Source organism: Panulirus ornatus, chromosome 47 (assembly GCF_036320965.1).
Source record: "Panulirus ornatus isolate Po-2019 chromosome 47, ASM3632096v1, whole genome shotgun sequence".
Classification (NCBI taxonomy): domain Eukaryota; kingdom Metazoa; phylum Arthropoda; class Malacostraca; order Decapoda; family Palinuridae; genus Panulirus; species Panulirus ornatus.
In genome coordinates this window covers 7,102,702-7,124,757 of record NC_092270.1, presented here as the reverse complement: position 1 = coordinate 7,124,757, position 22,056 = coordinate 7,102,702, and the positions used below count along the sequence as shown (strand labels likewise).

Sequence of the window (22,056 nt, the reverse complement as noted above, 5' to 3'; positions counted from 1 at the left end):
TGTTCAGGCCCCAGTCACACAAAATCTTTTTCACTCCATCTTTCCACCTCCAATTTGGTCTCCCACTTCTCGTTCCCTCCACCTCCGACACATATATCCTCTTGGTCAATATTTCCTCACACATTCTCTCCATGTGCCCAAACCATTTCAAAACACCCTCTTCTGCTCTCTCAACCACGCTCTTTTTATTTCCACACATCTCTCTTACCCTTACGTTACTTACTCGATCAAACCACCTCACACCACACATTGTCCTCAAACATCTCATTTCCAGCACATCTATCCTCCTGCGCACTACTCTTATCCATAGCCCACGCCTCGCAACCATACAACATTGTTGGAACCACTATTCCTTCAAACATAGCCATTTTTGCTTTCCGAGATAATGTTCTCGACTTCCACACATTCTTCAAGGCTCCCAGAATTTTCGCCCCCTCCCCCACCCTATGATCCACTTCCGCTGCCATGGTTCCATCCGCTGCCAGATCCACTCCCAGATATCTAAAACACTTTACTTCCTCCAGTTTTTCTCCATTCAAACTTACCTCCCAACTGACTTGACCCTCAACCCTACTGTACCTAATTACCTTGCTCTTATTCACATTTACTCTTAACTTTCTTCTTTCACACACTTTACCAAACTCAGTCACCAGCTTCTGCAGTTTCTCACATGAATCAGCCACCAGCGCTGTATCATCAGCTAATGAGTTAATAACAGTAAACTTTAGCCCAACTAGTAGCTGATGCAGTGGGGATGATGAACAGATAAGACTTGAGATATGTAAACACAGAAAAAAGCTTACGTCTGCACTCCAGGGCTGGTGGGGGTTTGAACATATGCCACAAATGCCGCTGACAGACCTCACAGTTTGTAGGCATGTGGAAGGTGATGGCCAAGAATTCATGACCTTTGTGGACTAGAGTCCCTGCTTTGTCCGGACCTGCACCCTCATGCAGAGCCAATGGACCAGGGTTATCACCAGGCTTTCTACTTTCTCCCTCTCCAGCGTACAATAGCTGAAATATTCAATGTTCCATGAGTTCAGCACTATCATGCAGAGTAAGAGAATGAATCTGATCACAGAAGTCCTCATACAATGTATAAAACTATACTCACATAAATTATATATAATAAAGTAAGAATCCTTGGTAAGCTCATGGACCTGCTAGTGAGGGCCATCTCCCTAGACTTGGAGACCCCAGGGTTAGCTCAAGTTACGTTACAAAGTGTTGCCTGACTAAGCCTTTCCCAGCTTTATTCCAATCAAAAGCTAGTATCTATGTATTTACCAAGCAGAGGATGAACAGCTAGGTGAACTGTACGTCTTCTGCCCATAACATGGATCAAACCTGGGCAAGTAGATTAGCAGTCAGCAAATGCTAACCACCACATCCCCTAGGTGCCTACCGTCTATCTATCAATATATCTGATGCCTGTTCCCTTTTGGAACTCCCTCAAGGTTGAGGCCACAGCAAAAGTCTCAATAACTGGTGAACTTCACGGCTGCTTCTTAACGTTTTGTGCCTTACTCTAAGTGGGCCACTGGTAGAGGGCAACTCTAAAACAGTGTTTTCAGAGGCTTCTACCTAATGGTCCCACCAACTACTATGACCTAATATGTCTACCTAATGTTCCAGGTTACTATTACTACCAAATGCTCCAAGCTAAATTTTCATACCTACTACTTCCACCTGATGTACTCATGTAAAATACTATATATATATATGGATTTGTATGTAGCATTTATGGATCTGGAGAAGGCATATGATAGAGTTGATAGAGATGCTCTGTGGAAGGTATTAAGAATATATGGTGTGGGAGGCAAGTTGTTAGAAGCAGTGAAAAGTTTTTATCAAGGATGTAAGACATGTGTACGTGTAGGAAGAGAGGAAAGTGATTGGTTCTCAGTGAATGTAGGTTTGTGGCAGGGGTGTGTGATGTCTCCATGGTTGTTTAATTTGTTTATGGATGGGGTTGTTAGGGAGGTGAATGCAAGAGTTTTGGAAAGAGGGGCAAGTATGAAGTCTGTTGTGGATGAGAGAGCTTGGGAAGTGAGTCAGTTGTTGTTCGCTGATGATACAGCGCTGGTGGCTGATTCATGTGAGAAACTGCAGAAGCTGGTGACTGAGTTTGGTAAAGTGTGTGAAAGAAGAAAGTTAAGAGTAAATGTGAATAAGAGCAAGGTTATTAGGTACAGTAGGGTTGAGGGTCAAGGCAATTGGGAGGTAAGTTTAAATGGAGAAAAACTGAGGGAAGTAAAGTGTTTTAGATATCTGGGAGTGGATCTGGCAGCGGATGGAACCATGGAAGCGGAAGTGGATCATAGGGTGGGGGAGGGGGTGAAAATCCTGGGAGCCTTGAAGAATGTGTGGAAGTCGAGAACATTATCTCGGAAAGCAAAAATGGCTATGTTTGAAGGAATAGTGGTTCCAACAATGTTGTATGGTTGAGAGGCATGGGCTATGGATAGAGTTGTGTGCAGGAGGATGGATGTGCTGGAAATGAGATGTTTGAGGACAATGTGTGGTGTGAGGTGGTTTGATCGAGTAAGTAACGTAAGCGTAAGAGATGTGTGGAAATAAAAAGAGCGTGGTTGAGAGAGCAGAAGAGGGTGCTTTGAAATGGTTTGGGCACATGGAGAGAATGAGTGAGCAATGATTGACCAAGAGGATATATGTGTCGGAGATGGAGGGAACGAGGAGAAGTGGGAGACCAAATTGGAGGTGGAAAGATGGAGTGAAAAAGATTTTGTGTGATCGGGGCCTGAACATGCAGGAGGGTGAAAGGAGGGCAAGGAATAGAGTGAATTGGATCGATGTGGTATACCGGGGTTGACGTGCTGCCAGTGGATTGAATCAGGGCATGTGAAGCGTCTGGGGTAAACCATGGAAAGCTGTGTAGGTATGTATATTTGCGTGTGTGGACGTATGTATATACATGTGTACTGGGGTGGGTTGGGCCATTTCTTTCGTCTGTTTCCTTGCGCTACCTCGCAAACGCGGGAGACAGCAGCAAAAAAAAAAAAAAAAAAAAAAAAAAAAAAAAAAAAAAATCCTTTCTGGGCTTGTATTTCTAATTTCTTTACTTAAGGTTGAAGCAACTTAAGATAGTTCTTGCATATGTTGAGTGTACTTCCTTCTGGATTAAGAATCTCAGCATTCTTAAAATCCTTTTTTAATCTTATCTGATTTACAGACATTTTCCTGACAATTCAGAAACATTGTTCTTAATTTTCTCTATCCACAATCATAAAGACTTTCCAATTCAGTGAGTCTATTATTTTGCTTCTGTAAACTGTTTCTGTTGTTCATATTTTCTTTTATGGTTTCAGTTAGGAAGTCATCCAGCACTTATCATCTCCTTTGTAACAACAAACTGAGTAAACAGCTGTTGTACACCATTTGCTGCATCTTTTGCTAAACCAATAGCATACTCAGATACACTTTTAAAAGTATTTCTGTTATTAGGGAGAATGTACAGCAACAGCATTCTCAAAATGTATAAAAGGAAAAACCTCTGCACACACTCACAAAAACTTCTTATTACTGGTTAAAGTAATAAGGAGCACTTTTGTCCAATAATCACCAATCTTGCCAGACTGTTTCACCAATTTCTGATTTACTGTACATTCATACCACTACTTAGGAACTCCTTTACACTATAGACTTTCCACTTATCTCAAAGGTTTCTTTTTTTTCTCTCTTCAGATAACATGATCACCTTTTTTTCACTTTCATAATAGATAAATATATTCAAAAATTTTTCATCAACTAATTGTCAAGTGCTAAATTTTTCTGAAGATATCATGTGATTCTGATGCTGAAAACCACAGCATTCAATTTTTTCTTTTAATTTTTCTGGGACCTCAGTTTTCTTCCACGTTTTTTTTTTTTTTTTTTCATTTCCTGCAGCTCCTAAACCAATTTCCATGCCTGTCAGTGTATGTCAGTCTAAAAGTGTCAATTTTTGCTAGCCATGTACATTCTTTCTGGTACAAACATAATCATTTGTGGATAACAAAATGGTCTTTGTGTATGAAATACATTCAGAACAAAACTGAGGATGGAATCAAAGTATAAAATAAGATATTCAAGAGAAAATATATGTTAGGGGAGAAAGAATACTTTCCACGTATTCCCTGCGTGTTGTAGAAGGCGGCTAAAAGGGGAGGGAGCGGGTAATATTTGGACAAATGCACCTGCATTTTTAATTTCATGTCAGGATTTTCAAAATATTTTGTTTTGGCACATAAGCAAAAATCAATTATAACATTCTTTAGGTACTTCCTACCTTTCTTTTTTTTTCAAACTATTCGCCATTTCCCGCATAAGCGAGGTAGTACATAAGCAAAAATCAATTATAACATTCTTTAGGTACTTCCTACTTTGAAGCAAGAATTTCTTTGACATAAAGTAATGTGTACCAACTATTAGGAATATAATGCATTGACTAAACAAACTGTCGTAAAGTTCACCATCTGCTTGAAGAACCTGAAAAATATCTTCCTGTTTGCAACTCAGTTCTTCTACATCATTACCATAGACACAAGTTCACCACTAAAAAAATCAAAGAAAATGGAATGTTACTTGTAACTACAGAAAATGCTCTCTTACTTCATCCCTGTAGATAGTATATCAACAAGCTTCCCTTTTTTTTTCCAAATCTCTAATGCCAATTCCCTCCAGGAACTCCCATCATTGGGGTGGCCATAACAAAGAGTCTCTGCTTATCCATGTTCTTACATGTCTCCCTCGCTCACAACATTCCATGCATTCTTCCACCATTTCTCTCCTCCCAGTGCTCTTCCACTCTATTTCTCCATGTCACTGGTGGTCTTCCTCTCACACCTACCCCTTTAATCTAAATAAGCTTCCAAACTGTTTTATTAATGATAGATCTATTGATAGCGACTTTAAGCAGTTGCTCTGACAAAAAAAAGTCAGAGTAACAGAATTAATGATGCTCTCTGCAGCAACAGCACCTCTAGAATATCCATAAAGCAATTTCTTTTGGAATTTAACAACCTTGTTTTCATTCCTGACCAAAATCCCACTATATCACACACCTGCTTTTAACTGTGTAGTGGGGGTTTCATCCACATTGATGCAAAGCAGATTCACATTTATCATGTCCTACTACTAAGAGCTTTAGAGGCAATGCACCCTGACATTTGGAAATATAAATTGCTTTAGTTCTATCCAGGATCACTTCTGAAATTGGAAGCAATGAAACAGTTCAGTTAGCCCATCTGACGAAGACAAATAGCTTGGTTTCCTTCAGCAGCCTGTACTGTAAAACCATTCTGAAATCCATATAATGTGGCAATTGAATAGGCTTGCATCTTTCAACTTTACAATTGTGTTTTATTTGCGACAATCTGTTGGTTAAACTGAACATGTTTTGTTGCATATCACACCTAAATTTTCATCAACTTGACCAAGAAGACTGATGTGTTATATACCTCCGATGTGGCACTGTAAAACTTATGTACAGGTCTAATTCACATAACCAAAATCAGTGTTGATTTTGCACATATGTGATTTACATTTTGCAATTCAAATTCATCTTTACTGAGCCAGGGTTCACCCATGTGGCTATAAAGGGTAAAAGTTTATTACACTTGATCACTGTTTCCTGTGTTAGCGAAGTTGTGCCCGGAAACAGATGAAGAAAGATCCATCCACTCTTTTACACATAAATACATATATATGTACATAACTTACATATCCCTGGGGATAGGGGAGAAGAATACTTCCCACACATTTCCTGCATGTCGTAGAAGGTGACTAAAAGGGAAGGGAGCGGGGGGCTGGAAATCCTCCCCTCTCGTTCTTTTTAATTTTCCAAAAGAAGGAACAGAGAATGGGGCCAGGTGAGGATATTCCCTCAAAGGCCTAGTCCTCTGTTCTTAACGCTACCTCGCTAATGCGGGAACTGGCAAATAGTATGAAAGAAAAAAGAAAGAACTTACATATAGACAACACCTCACAAAATATATATTTCTTATTTCATTTTTCATTATACTGAATCGCTTTTTCCTGTGTCAGCAAGATAGCGCCAGGAAACAGATGAAGAATGGCCCATCCACTCATATATACATATATGGAGGAAATGAAGTATTTTAGATATCTGGGAGTGGATTTAGCAGCGGATGTAACCATGGAAGTGGAAGTGAATCACAGGGTAGGGGAGGGGGTGAGGGTTCTGGGAGCATTGAAGAATGTGTGAAAGGCGAGAACGTTATCTCGGAGCAAAAATGGGTATGTTTGAAGGAACAAATAGCTCCAACAACCTTATATGATTGCGAGGCATGGGCTACGGATAAGGTTGTGCAGAGGAGGATGGATGTGTTGGAAATGAAATCCTTGAGGACAATGTGGTGTGAGGTGGTTTGATCAAGTAAGTAGTGATAGGGTAAGAGAGATGTGTAGTAATAAAAAGAGTGTGGTTGAGAGAGCAGAAGAGGGTGTATTGAAATGGTTTGGTCACATGGAGAGAATGAGTGAGGAAAGATTGACAAAGAGGATATGTGTCAAGAGGGGAACGAGGAGAAGTGGGAGACCAAATTAGAGGTGAAAGGATGGAGTGAAAAAGATTTTGAGTGATCAGGGCCTGAATATACAGGAGGGTGAAAAGCGTGCAAGGAATGGAGTGAATTGGAACGATGTGGTATACTGGGGTCGATGTGTTGTCAATGGATTGAACCAGGGTATGTGAAGCGTCTGAGGTAAACCATGGAAAGTTTTGCGTGTCCTGGATGTGGAAAGGGAGCTGTGGTTTTGGTGCATTACACATGACAGCTAGAGACTGAGTGTGAACAAATGTGGCATTTGTAGTCTTCCTAGCACTACCTCGTGCACGCATGTGGGGAGGGGAATGCTGTTTCATGCGTGGTGGGTTGGCGACAGGAATGGATGAAGGCAGCAAGTATGAATATGTACATGTGTATATATGTATATGTCTTGTATATACATGTTGGTATGTATAGGTATGTATATGTGCGTGTGCGGGCTTTTATGTATATAGGTGCATGTATGGGTGTTTATGTATTTGTGTGTGTGTTGGGCCATTCTTCCGTCTGTTTCCTTGTGCTACCTCCCTGGTGCGGAAGAGCAACAATAAACATATATACACATATATATATATTCATACTTGCCTTCATCCATTCCCGGCACTACCCTGCCCCACAGGAAACAGCATCACTACTCCCTGCTTCACCAAGGTTGTGCCAGGAAAACAGACAGAAAAAGGCAACATTCATTCACACTCAGTCTCTAGGTGTCATGTGTAATGCACCTAAACCACAGCTCCCTATACACATCCAGGCCCCACAGACCTTTCCATAGTTTACCCCAGATGTTTCACATGCTCTATTCAGTCCATTGGCAGCACATCGACCCCGGTATACCACATCGTTCCAATTCACTCTATTCCTTGCATACCCCTCACCCTCCTGCATGTTCAGGCCCTGATTGCTCAAAATCTTTTTCTCTCTCTTTCCACCTCCAATTTGGTCTTCTGCTTCCCCTTGTTCCCTCCACCTTTGACATATATCCTCTTTAGTCAATTTTTCCTCACTCAATCTCTCCATATGCCCAAACCATTTCAACACAGCCTCTTCTGCTCTCTCAACCACACTTTTTTACTTCCACACCTCTCTCTCACCCTTTCATTACTTAATCAAACTACCTCACACCACATATTGTTCTCAAACATTTCATTTCCAACACACCCACCCTGCTCCGTTTAACCCTACGCATAGCCCATGCCTCGCAACCAAATAATATTACTGGAATTACTATTCCTTCACACAAACCCATTTTTGCTCTCCGAGATAATGTTCTCTCCTTCCACACATTCTTCATCACTCCAAAAAACCTTTGCCCCCTTTCCCACCCTATGACTCACTTCCACGGTTCCATGGTTCCATTCGCTGCTAAGTCCACCGCCAAATATCTAAAATACTTCACTTCCTCCAATTCAAACTCACATCCCAACTAACCTGTCCCTCAAACCTGCTGAACCTAATAACCCAGCTATCATTCACATAACTCTACACTATCTCCTTTCACACAAAATTTTTGTATATTACACTAAGTAAAAAATATAACAAATGGAGGCCTAAGTGAGGGGAGAAGATGGGGAAGTGGTAACAGGTAAAAAAGAGGTATACAGAATTCTGAAGAACTGTTGCATCTTTGATAATTGGTTGGCAGACATTCTCCCAAGCTCAAACATCAACTTACTATATTCATCATTATCATCTCTTTTATTATCCTAAATCAATTGCCATTTCCCCTTCTCCTGGTGCTCCTACATCTTCAATGTGCACTACAGTCAGCAGGAAGGAAAGGAACTCCTTTCGGGTGAGAAATTCTTCAATGAAATTGTACTCTCATAATGCTTTCTCATTAAAAATGACTTTTCACTTGCAGTGTAATCACAAGCAGACAGTATGGCAGTGTTGACTGTGCAAGATCAAATCTTAAAGGGGTAAGAAATGATATGTAAATCCACACCAGCACAATGCTTTATGTCAGTATCAACGACATGAGAAAGTAAAGTGTTCCCAACCTTCGAGGTGTACAATGACAAACAGTTATCAAAACGACCCACCCTTGGGTTGCCAACGGCCACACAATAATCATGTTATGCAGGCGCCTGCTGAGTACTGTGTGCTCTAGCTAGTGACGGGGGAACATAAGCAGCCAGCTCTAGAGCAGAGAACAAAGAAATACCAAAAGATGAGGGAAAGTGAACCAACACTGCAGCACAGGGCAAACAGGTCAAGTTCTGAAGTTAGCCTGGAAAAATTTAATAAGTCAGCTACCTTCTAATGATGGTGGTGCTGCCAGTAAAATTTGAGATGGGTATTAATGGACTACAAATAACAGCATTATCACAATAAAAGGAATATCAACAGGACAATAAAAATGCTACTCAGAATACACTTACCTGGAATATTCTAGGGATGTCTTTGGCCTCAGCTCTTATAACATCACCTTGTGTTACTGACCGCACATGGAAGAGTTTTCTGTCAACAAATCAGGGAAAAATTACAGCAATCTAAAGATTACTTCCACATCTAAGTACTGACATGTCAGTTATGATCCATTAAAATGAATAAACTGATAACTATCAACATACAGTATCATATGGTAAAGCAAGATGCAAATGTATAAAAGATGGGTAACGAAAAAAAAAAAAAATTACATATGGAAAAATAACTATAAAAGTTTTGTGGGGCTTGGATGTGGAAGGGGAGCTGTGGTTTCAGTGTATTACACAACACAGCTAGAGACTGAGTGCGAACGAATGTGGCCTTTGTTGTCTTTTCCTAGCGCTACCTCGCACTAACGCGGGGGTAGGGGGGTGCCATTTCATGTGTGGCGGGGTGGCAACGGGATTGGATGAAGGCATCATGTATGAATATGTACATGTGTATATATGTATATGTCTGTGTACGTACATGTATGTATACCTTGAAATGTATAGGTATGTATATGTGCGTAGGTGGGCGTTTATGTACATACCTGTGTATGTGGGTCAGTTGGGGAATTCTTTCGTCTGTTTCCTTGTGCTACCTCGCTATCATGGCAGACGCGACAAAGTATAATACATCATTTATTTATTATACTCTGTCGCTGCCTCTTGCGTCAGCAGGGTAGCGCAAGGAAACAGATGAAAGAATGGCCCAATCCGTCCACATACACATGTATATACATACACGTCCACACATGCACATATACATACCTATACATTTCAACATATACATATATATACATACAGACATATATATATATATATATATATATATATATATATATATATACACATGTACATAATTCATACTTGCTTTCATACAAAACTTTCCATGGTTTACCCCACACGCTTCACATAAAATAAATATATAAAAAAGTATTCTTGTCAAGTAACTGGATATCAATATGCAAAAAGCCCACAAGAAATCTAAGGGAATGGACTGATGTAGTGTGTGTATAAGAGGTGCTAGTGGAAGAATCTGCAATTGAAACATTATGGTGTGTACAAAATGTTTTACAGAAGCCATAATGATGGGCAGGGAAAACAGAATGATGAAGAATGAAGTTAGAAAAGTATTATCACAATTCAACAACAAACAGCACAAAAACACCTGTGATCCACAAAAAATATTTAAATGAGTGGGTGAATATTTGCCTCCCTCATCACCCTATTAATAAACAAATCAAACAACCATGAAGATATTAGACACTACCTCCACATAACAACTTCGACATGAAACCATTCACTCTCCTCTCTTCCTACTCATTCACAAGCCTTTCACCCAAGATAAAAACTTCTCACTACTTCTTGTAGCCTCCCACACCATATATTCTGAAGACCTTCCACAAAACATCTCTATCAATCTCATCATATGCTTTCTCCAGATCCATAAATGCCACACAAATCCATCCATTTCTCCATGTATTTCTCACACACATTCTTCAAAGAAAACACTTGATGCAAACATCCTCTACCACTTCTGAAACCACAATGTTCCTCCCAAATATGACACTGTATTTGCCTTCACTCTCTAAATCACTAACATCCCATACAACTTACTAGGTAAACTCAACAAACTTATACCTCTTGCCATTATACAGTGGCACTATAAATGCATTCCCTAATCTTTATGCACCTCAATCAACAATACAATCAAACCCTTCCTTAATACATTCAGCAACAATACTTTCCACTTCAGATGCCTTCCACATCTTATCCTACATTAGGCTTTAACCAGATCTTCTCTTTCACCAAACCACTCTCCATGATTTTCTCACTTTGCCTCTACCACCCCAACCTAAACATCCAACATCTGCCACCCCATCATCAAACACATTCAACAGTTCTTCAAAATACTCACTCCATCTCCTCACTATCTGTTATCACTTCCCTTTTTTGCTCCCTTCACCAATGTTCCTATTTTTTCTCTTATTTTTTTGGCACATTATCAACCTCCTTCCAAAGCACCTTCCCAGTCTTCCTAAAGTTTATTGATACTTGTTCACCCCAACTCTCCTTTGTCATCTTTTTCAAACCCTGCACTTTCCTCTTGACCTCCTGCTATTTTCTATAATACATCCTCCAATCATTTGCAATCCTTCCCTGTAAGTACCATCCAAACACCTCCTTTTCTCTTTCACTAGCAACTTTTACTCTTCATCCCACCACTCTCTACCATTTCCAATTTGCCCACACCTTTCACAAGCCACAGGCATCTCTGCATATGCCAGCATTACTTCCCTAAATACCTTCCATTCCTCATCCACTTCCCTTGCTTCATTTACTCTCACCTTTTGCCAATCTACACTCAACCTCTGCTGGTATTTCTTCACATAACTCTCTTTTCCAAGTACACTTACTTTCACCTCTCTCTTCTCACCAACATATTGTTTCCTCTTTTCCTAAAACCACTACAATTCTTCACCCTTGCCTTCACAAGGTAGCAATCAGACATCCCACTAACAGCCCCTCTCACCACATTGCATCCAAAAGTCTCACTTTTAAACACCTGTCAAATTTAAATGTAATCCAAAAATATCCACTAAGCATCATTCTTACTTACATATGTATATTCATGTATATCCCTCTCTTTAAACCAAGTATTACCAATCAGCATTCCTATTTTAGCACACAACTCCACAAACTGGTAAACATTTCATGATACTAAATACCCCATGCCCATCAATCATACCCTAAACTGTTGCATCACTTACCTTCACATTTAAATCTTGCATCAAATCTGATGACACACTCACTAGGCTGCTCCCAAAACACTTGCCTCTTACGATCTTTTTTCCCATGGCCAGGTGCAATAGCAGTAATAATTGGCCATCTCTCACCATCCACTTTCATTTTTACCCACATCAGCCTAGAATTCACTTCCTTGCACTCTCTCACACACACCTACAACTCCTTCCTTAGATCTTGCCCTCTCACCAACCTTGACTTTACTCCATAGACATTTCCAAATCATTCTTCCCCTTTACACTTGAGTTTTGTTTCAACCAGAGCCAGAGGATCCAGGTTTCTTTCCTCAAAAATACAACCTATCTCTCCTCTATTCTCGTCTTTGTTATATCAACCCACTTAGTCACCTCAGCCTGAGCCTCTGAGGCTGAGACTCCCTGCTTGGCACCTTCTGTTACATCTTTCAGAAATTGAAATACAAGAAGATGGTTTCTAGCTCAACCCTTCCACCCCCTTTAGTAGCCAGCCTCCTGTGACATGCAAGGAAGATTGGGGTATGGGAAGTGTAAAGGTAAACTGCAGCAATGCATTACAAAGGAAAGCAACATGCTGTCAATGGTCTGAACCACTGTATGTAACATAAAAATGTCCGTGGGTCCTAGATGTAAACCAAGGCTCTGTTTTTCATGCAGTATACATCAAACTACAAAGTGAATTTGAGAAAATGATATCCTTCATGTATTCCAGATGCAACCTTGGTATTACAAGAAACAACAAACTTCTTTTTATACTCTGATCTACAATAAAAACTGGTAATGGCTATCTAGAATACACTTTAATGACTATCTGGAATATACTTACGTTAAGTCAAGAATAAGAATGGGGTCAGAGTTTTGTTTATCATTCTCTGAGTTGTAAAAAATTATCTTCCTTGAGGAGACAACGACATACTGACGCCGCCAGCCATGACGTTTTATATTCTGCTTGTTCGGAACTGACAGCCATCCCTCAAGTCGAGACTCTGTAACATACAATTGTTTCAATAACATTACACACAAAAATGGTCAGTCCTGTACATTTCATGAACTTGCTTTCTTCTGGCAGCAGAAAAAATTTTCAGGAGAAATTACACATGCACTATCTAAAAAAAACTAATAAATTTCTTCAAAATTTAGTAATGGATTAAATGGATTGAAGCATCTTGTGCATCTTAACACACTAAGCAGGAAGACTGTTGCCTGCTCTTCATTTAGTGAACAACCTCTGGAGCACCTGTTCTAAATGAAAATTCTGTTATTACACAAAACATGATATCAACAAACAGTATGACATAAAGGGTTCAAGGCTATATAAAAAGTAAGGGAAGGTACATATACTAGTCCTCCCAGCTCTATAGGGCAATGGTACATGAAATATATGTATCAAATTGGAAGGGCAAAGATTGTAGAATAAGTATGGTGAAGAAGACAGTACACATAGAGGGGGCAACATACATACATTGAATATCTTTACCAACCAATCAGCAACACAGTCACCAACTTTTTTTTAATAAATTCCACTGCAATACCATCCAAACCCGCTGCCTTGCCAGATTTCATCTTCCACAAAGCTTTCACTATCTTTTCCCACTTAACCAAATCATTCTCCTTGACCCGCTCACTTCGCATAACACCCCAACCAAAACACCCTACATTTGCCACCCTATCATCAAACACATCCAACAAACTTTCAAAACACTCACTCCATCTCTTTCTCACTTTGTCCCTGCATGTAGTAACCTCCCCACTTGTCCCCTTTACCAATGTTCCCATTTGTTCTCGTCTTACACACGTTATTTACATCCTTCCAAAACATCTTTCTTTCTTCCTCTCTAAAATTTATGATACTCTCTCATCACACCTCTCATTTTTCCTCTTTTTCAACCCTTGCACCTTTCTCTTGACCTCCTGCTGCTTTCTTTTATACATCTAGTCATTTGCACTACTTCCCTGAAAGTATTGTCCAAATGCCTCTCTTTTCTCTTTCACTAATAACCTTACTTAATCCCACCACTAACTACCCTTTCTAATCTGCCCACCTCCTACCTTTCTCATGCCACATGCAACTTTTGCACAAGCCATCACTGCTTCCCTAAATATATCCCATTCCTCACCCACTCCCCTCATCATTTGCTTTCACCTTTTGCCATTTTACACTCAATCTCTCCTGGTACTTCCTCACAAAAGTCTCCTTTCCAAGCTCACTTACTCTCACCACTCTCTTCTCCCCAACATTCTCTCTCCTTTTTTGAAAACCATAAGCTCTTCACCATTTCCATTCACAACACTGAACTCCCCATGTATACCAATTATTCACTCAATTACCACATTACTCACCTTCACATTCAAATCACCCATCACTATAACACAGTATCATGCATCAAAGCTGCTAACACACTCACTCAGCTTCTCCCAAAACACTTGCCTCTCATAATCTTTCTTCTCATGACCAGGTGCATAGGCACCAATAATCACCACTCTCTCCATCTACTTTTAGTTTTACTTATATCAATCTAGAATTTACTTTCTTACACTCTATTACATACTCCCACAACTCCTACTTTAGTAAAGCTACTCCTTCCTTAGCTCTTGTCCTCTCACCAACCTATGACTTTACTCCCAAGACTTTCCCAAACCACTTTTCCCCTTTACCCTTGAGCTTTGTTTCACTCAGAGCCAAATCATCCCAGTTTCTTTCCTCAAACATACTACATATCTCTCCTTTCTTCTCATTTTGGCTCAATTACCACATAACTCACCTTCGCATTCAAATCACCCATCACTATAACAAAGTATCATGCATCAAAGCTGCTAACACACTCACTCAGCTTCTCCCAAAACACTTGCCTCTCATAATCTTTCTTCTCATGACCAGGTGCATAAGCACCAATAATCACCACTCTCTCTCCATCTACTTTTAGTTTTACTTACATCAATCTAGAATTTACTTTCTTACACTCTATTACATACTCCCACAACTCCTACTTTAGTAAAGCTACTCCTTCCTTAGCTCTAGTCCTCTCACCAACCTATGACTTTACTCCCAAGACTTTCCCAAACCACTTTTCCCCTTTACCCTTGAGCTAGAGTTACAAAGAATGAGCTGTGTGAGTTAAGTGTTGTAAAGTGTCATGTATGATGAGGAAAGACTGTATGGTTGTGGACAAAATGCCAGTAGTCCATGTGAGGGTGAGTAAGAGAGAAAGACAGCTACCTGCATCAGAGGAGTGCGACTTGGCAACCACTGAAGTTCTGGCTCACTAAGCAGCAGTCACTAACCCTCCCAATACCCAGGAAGGTAGTAATGGTCACTGGCTCCCCCCCCCCCAAAAAAACACACACACACACACACACCCATAATTTCTCCTGTACTCCAAAGGATACAAACAATAAACCCAATCTGAGCATATAACACTTCTATAATAAACAATCATGCAGCAAGTATGAATATGTACATGTGTATATATGTATATGTCTGTGTATGTGCTACCTCGCACACATGAGGGGGGAGGGGGATGGTATTCCATGTGTGGCGAGGTGGCGATGGGAATGAATAAAGGCAGACAGTGTGAATTGTGTGCATGGGTATATATGTATGTGTCTGTGTGTGTATATAAATGTGTACATTGAGATGTATAGGTATGTATATTTGCGTGTGTGGACGTGTTCGTATATACATATGTATGGGGGTGGGTTGAGCCATTTCTTTGGTCTGTTTCCTTGCGCTACCTCGCAAACACGGGAGACAGCGGAAAAAAAAAAAAAAAAAATATATATATATGTACACGTTGAAATGTATAGGTATGCATATGTGTGAGTGTGGGCGTTTATGTATATACATGTGTATGTGGGTGGGTTGGGCCATTCTTTCGTCTAATTTCTTGCGCTTCCTTGCTAACGCGGGAGACAACAACAAAGTATAACAATAAAAATAGAAATAAATGAAAAATATCATGCAAAAAGAAAGAGCAACATGAAAAGACATATGCCAAAAGATATAAACAACAGTTGCACTGAAGAAAAGAATGGATGAAAAAGAATAGGTAAACAGTAAGCAGAGACAAGGTAAAGGAGCTTGAAGAAATTCCTGTCACTGACCCAATTCATCAATGTCATTGTCAGCCCCACTACTGACGGAGGCTGTCTCACTGTTCAGGTTCGCCAGTTTACAAGTGAGGGACTCAATTTCTGAGTCTTTGGAGTCTGCTTCCATCTGAAGTCGTACTTTTGCCTGACTCTCCTCATACAACATTGCCTGCAAATCCTGGACATCCTTCTGGTATTTTGTCATCATCTGGTTGTATTTATCACGTTCCTATTGTAACAGAAAAAATAAAAATGCCAAAATACCTTAAGTTCATGCTGACAGGTACAGATCTCTCCATATGCCCAAACCATTACAACAAACCCTCTTCTGCTGTATTCATCACACTTTTTACTCCCACTAAATTGATTTTTTTATACAGTATAAATTTTATGCATCTTTGTTTATCATCAAAATTTATAAGATACTTCTTACTGTCATCACCACATAGGTATGCATAAAATCAGCTAAGTTCATCACATAGGTTAGGCATAAACAATAAACCCAATATGAGCATATAGACATTTCTATAAAAAGCAACATAGCATTTACTTGTAATTATCAAGGACTGAAAATAAACCTGTGGCCAACAGACTGCTACCCACCATTGTTAATTCCTGCTGTAATTTACGACACTCTTTCTCCTTTCTCCTCAGGTCACTAGCCGAGGCCTTAGGCTTACGACTAGCTGGAAGGTTCTCCCTACGAGCCATTATTTCAGCTAATTTGTTGACTGCTTGCATCTTGAGAAGTTGTTCTTGCTTCAGTTGTTTACTTAACTTGTCCAACTCATCTCTACGATCATTAGTTAGCTTCTTGTGTTCTGGGGAAGTTAAATTTGAAGTGATACAGAAGTACTCAAGAAGTGGCAAACATTTTTCTCATATTAATAAAGTCTGTTTCTTTGCCCCCTCCTCATCCCCATTGTTTCATTCACTGTCATGTTCAGTGCCAAGTATCTAAAATTCACCTCCTAAAAGTTTTCTACAATCAAGCTCAAAACAAAACTCCATGTCATCAACAAACAATAACTGACACTTCCCAAGCATCCCCCCCAACTTACCAAACTGCAAACCTACCCCTCTCCCCAGAACCTTTGCATTCACTTCCCTCACCAATTCATTTATAAACAAAGTGAACAGTCAAGGTGACAACAGACACCCCTGCCAAAAACCCATCTTCACCTGGAACCACTAATCCTCTTTTCTACCTAATCTTAAATACATCTTACTCTCCTAACAGAAACTCCTCAGTGCATTTAATAGCTTTCCTCCCAAGACATATTCAAAACACCTTCCATAAAGTATTTCTGTCTACCCTCTCATATGATTGTTCCAGATCCCTAAATGCCACAAATAAATCCTGTTTCTCTAAGTATTTCTCAAACTGTTTCTTGATAGGAAACAACTGATCCACACATCTTTTACCACTCCTGATGCATACTGTTCTTCCCCAATTCTATTCTCTCAGCATGCCACCACCCTCTCAATCACCACTCTCCCATACAACTTATCATGTACACTCAACATACTCATACTTCCACAACATGAACATTTACCTTTAACCCCCTTGCCTTTATAATTTGGCACTATACAGGCATTCTGCAAACCCTAAGGCATCTCACCATGATCCAAGTATACACTGATAATCCTAACTAACCAAGAAAATCAACTATAATACCACTCCCTCTTGGCCACATTTCATCGTACACAAGGTTTTCATTACCTGTTTTCTTATACAATCACTTGCTGTGGTATTCTCACTCCACATATACCCGCTTAACCTCAACACCCTACACTGCCAATCTATCACCCAACACAATCCACAATACTTCAAAGAGCTCAACCCATTTCCTCTTCACCTCACCTCCTGTTGCTATTTCCCTTCTGCCTCCTTCACCGACTTTCCCTTGTTTTCTTACACTATTAACCACCTTCTTAAAATATTTGTTTTTCTCCCAGAATTTGCTGATATCAACTCATGCTAACACTCACTTGCCCTCTTTTCCAGCCCCTACACCTTCCTCTTACCCTCCTACCACTTTCTCTAGCACATTTAATCTTTCATACTCCTTCCTTGTAAATGACACATACAACTCTTTTTTTTTTTTTTTCTTTCTCACATGCCCACCTGGAATACTATTCTTTTTACCCAACCCTACATATACTGATATTCACCTACTCAATCCAAAGAACACATAACAGTTAACACATGATGATAAAACACCCTTTAACAGTCAGTAGATTCATCTCATTAAATGGGAATTAAGTTCAATGATAATAATATATGTAAGATAAAGGAAGCTAATAATTTTTGATTCTCAAACCTTAGGATATTCAACAGGTCCTAATGGAACTATCAGAACTAATAACACAATACACATAACACACAAAAGCCAGTGGATTATTAGTAAATGAACTCTGCTGAACCAACCTTCCTCAAGACTCTGGAGTTGGGCATTAAGTTTCTCCTTTTCCTGCTTCAGGGTCTCTACTGATCTACTAAGTTCCAGTTCTCGTTCCTTCACCTGTATAATAAACAAAAGAAAAATGGAAGAAAATAAAAAATTCCTATATAGAAAACAATATGTGGACAATATGTGGTGTGAGGTGGTTTGATTGAGTAAGTAATGAAAGGGTAAAAGAGATGTGTGGTCACAAAAAGTGTGTGGTTGAGAGAGCAGAAGAGAACGTTTTGAAATGGTTTGGCCACATGGAGAGAATGAGTGAGGAAAGATTGACAAGGAGGATATATGTGTCAGAGGTGGAAGGAATGAGGAGAAGTGGGAGACCAAATTGGAGGTGGAAGGATGGAGTGAAAGAGATTTTGAGCGATCAGGGTCTGAGCATGCAGGAGGGAGAAAAGCGCGCAAGGAATAGAGTGAATTGGAATGATGTGGTGCACCAGGGGTCGATGTGCTGTCAATGGATTGAACCAGAGCATGTGAAGCACCTGGGGTAAACCATGGAAAGTTTTGTGGGGCCTGGATGTGCAAAGGGAGCTGTGGTTTCAGCGCATTATACATAACAGCTAGGGACTGAGTGTGAACGAATGTGGCCTTTGTTGTCTTTTCCTAGTGCTACCTTACATACGTTTTTTTTTTTTTTTTTTTTTTTTTTTTTTTTGTCATTTCATGTGTGGCGGGGGGAATGAATAAAGCCAGCAAGTATGAATTATGTACATGTGTATATATGTATATATCAGTGTATGTATACGTATATATGTATACGGTGAAATGTATATGTATGTATATGTGCATGTGTGGACGTGTATGTAAATACATGTGTATGTGGGTGGGTTGGGCCATTCTTTCGTCTGTTTCCTTGCGCTACCTTGCTAATGCAGGAGACAGCAAAAGATGCTTGTGGCATGAGAAGAGTGGGAGGTGGGTTGATTAGAAAGGGTAGTGAGTGGTGGGATGAAGAAGTAAGAGTATTAGTGAAAGAGAAGAGAGAGGCATTTGGACGATTTTTGCAGGGAAAAAATGAAATTGAGTGGGAGATGTATAAAAGAAAGAGACAGGAGGTCAAGAGAAAGGTGCAAGAGGTGAAAAAAAGGGCAAATGAGAGTTGGGGTGAGAGAGGATCATTAAATTTTAGGGAGAATAAAAAGATGTTCTGGAAGGAGGTAGATAAAGTGCGTAAGACAAGGGAGCAAATGGGAACTTCAGTGAAGGGCGCAAATGGGGAGGTGATAACAAGTAGTGGTGATGTGAGAAGGAGATGGAGTGAGTATTTTGAAGGTGTGTTGAATGTGTTTGATGATAGAGTGGCAGATATAGGGTGTTTTGGTCGAGGTGGTGTGCAAAGTGCGAGGGTTAGGGAAAATGATTTGGTAAACAGAGAAGAGGTAGTAAAAGCTTTGCGGAAGATGAAAGCCGGCAAGGCAGCAGGTTTGGATGGTATTGCAGTGGAATTTATTAAAAAAGGGGGTGACTGTATTGTTGACTGGTTGGTAAGGTTATTTAATGTATGTATGACTCATGGTGAGGTGCCTGAGGATTGGCGGAATGCGTGCATAGTGCCATTGTACAAAGGCAAAGGGGATAAGAGTGAGTGCTCAAATTACAGAGGTATAAGTTTGTTGAGTATTCCTGGAAAAATTATATGGGAGGGTATTGATTGAGAGGGTGAAGGCATGTACAGAGCATCAGATTGGGGAAGAGCAGTGTGGTTTCAGAAGTGGTAGAGGATGTGTGGATCAGGTGTTTGCTTTGAAGAATGTATGTGAGAAATACTTAGAAAAGCAAATGGATTTGTATGTAGCATTTATGGATCTGGAGAAGGCATATGATAGAGTTGATAGAGAAGCTCTATGGAAGGTATTAAGAATATATGGTGTGGGAGGCAAGTTGTTAGAAGCAGTGAAAAGTTTTTATCGAGGATGTAAGGCATGTGTACGTGTAGGAAGAGAGGAAAGTGATTGGTTCTCAGTGAATGTAGGTTTGCGGCAGGGGTGTGTGATGTCTCCATGGTTGTTTAATTTGTTTATGGATGGGGTTGTTAGGGAGGTAAATGCAAGAGTCCTGGAAAGAGGGGCAAGTATGAAGTCTGTTGGGGATGAGAGAGCCTGGGAAGTGAGTCAGTTGTTGTTCGCTGATGATACAGCGCTGGTGGCTGATTCATGTGAGAAACTGCAGAAGCTGGTGACTGAGTTTGGTAAAGTGTGTGGAAGAAGAAAGTTAAGAGTAAATGTGAATAAGAGCAAGGTTATTAGGTACAGTAGGGTTGAGGGTCAAGTCAATTGGGAGGTAAGTTTGAATGGAGAAAAACTGGAGGAAGTGAAGTGTTTTAGATATCTGGGAGTGGATCTGTCAGCGGATGGAACCATGGAAGCGGAAGTGGATCATAGGGTGGGGGAGGGGGCGAAAATTTTGGGAGCCTTGAAAAATGTGTGGAAGTCGAGAACATTATCTCGGAAAGCAAAAATGGGTATGTTTGAAGGAATAGTGGTTCCAACAATGTTGTATGGTTGCGAGGCGTGGGCTATGGATAGAGTTGTGCGCAGGAGGATGGATGTGCTGGAAATGAGATGTTTGAGGACAATGTGTGGTGTGAGGTGGTTTGATCGAGTAAGTAACGTAAGGGTAAGAGAGATGTGTGGAAATAAAAAGAGCGTGGTTGAGAGAGCAGAAGAGGGTGTTTTGAAATGGTTTGGGCACATGGAGAGAATGAGTGAGGAAAGATTGACCAAGAGGATATATGTGTCGGAGGTGGAGGGAACGAGGAGAAGAGGGAGACCAAATTGGAGGTGGAAAGATGGAGTGAAAAAGATTTTGTGTGATCGGGGCCTGAACATGCAGGAGGGTGTAAGGAGGGCAAGGAATAGAGTGAATTGGAGCGATGTGGTATACAGGGGTTGACGTGCTGTCAGTGGAGTGAATCAAGGCATGTGAGGCGTCTGGGGTGGACCATGGAAAGCTGTGTAGGTATGTATACACGTGTGTGGACATGTGTATGTACATGTGTATGGGGGGGGGTTGGGCCATTTCTTTCGTCTGTTTCCTTGCGCTACCTCGCAGACGCGGGAGACAGCGACAAAGTAAAAAAAAAAAAAAAAAAAAAAAAAAAAAAAAACTATACTTTGTCACTGTCTCCCACCTTAGCGAGGTAGCGCAAGGAAACATACGAAAGAAAGGCCTAGCCCACCCATATACATATGTATATAAACACCCACACATGCACATATACATACTATACATTTCAACGTACACATACACATACATACAAAGATATACATAAATACACATGTACATATTCATACTTGCTGCCCTCAGCCATTCCTGTCACCACCCCACCACACATGAAATGGCATCCCCTCCCCCTGCATGTGCACGAGGTAGTGCTAGGAAAAGACAACAAAGGCGACATTCGTTCACACTGTCTCTAGCTGTCATGTGTAATGCACCAAAACCACAGCTCCCTTTCCATATCCAGGACACACAAAACTTTCCATGGTTTACCTGAGACGTTTCACATGCCCTGGTTCAATCCACTGACAGCACGTCCAACCCGGTATACCACATCGTTCCAATTCACTCTTTTCCTTGCACGCCTTTCACCCTCCAGTATGTTCAGGCCCCTATCGCTTGAAATCTTTTTCACTCCATCCTTCCACCTCCAATTTGGTCTCCCACTTCTTGTTCCCACCACCTCTGACACATATATCCTCTTTATCAATCTTTCTTCACACATTCTCTCCAT

General features: G+C 40.4%; 1 protein-coding gene across 2 annotated transcripts in view; it reads right to left on the bottom strand.

Moving 5' to 3' along the window:
* Window positions 1-693: 693 nt before the first annotated feature.
* The window catches only part of Rok (Rho kinase), a 98,899-nt gene continuing 77,536 nt past the window's right edge, over window positions 694-22,056 (bottom strand). For both annotated transcript variants that reach the window (XM_071689599.1, XM_071689598.1), the window contains 6 exons: window positions 18,287-18,380; window positions 16,459-16,676; window positions 15,868-16,084; window positions 12,593-12,752; window positions 8,957-9,035; window positions 694-1,017 (listed from right to left, as the gene is read on the bottom strand). In XM_071689599.1, coding sequence (XP_071545700.1) covers window positions 709-1,017; window positions 8,957-9,035; window positions 12,593-12,752; window positions 15,868-16,084; window positions 16,459-16,676; window positions 18,287-18,380 — 1,077 coding nt within the window. In that variant the 3' untranslated portion in view covers window positions 694-708. The remainder of the gene's footprint in view (window positions 1,018-8,956; window positions 9,036-12,592; window positions 12,753-15,867; window positions 16,085-16,458; window positions 16,677-18,286; window positions 18,381-22,056) is intronic.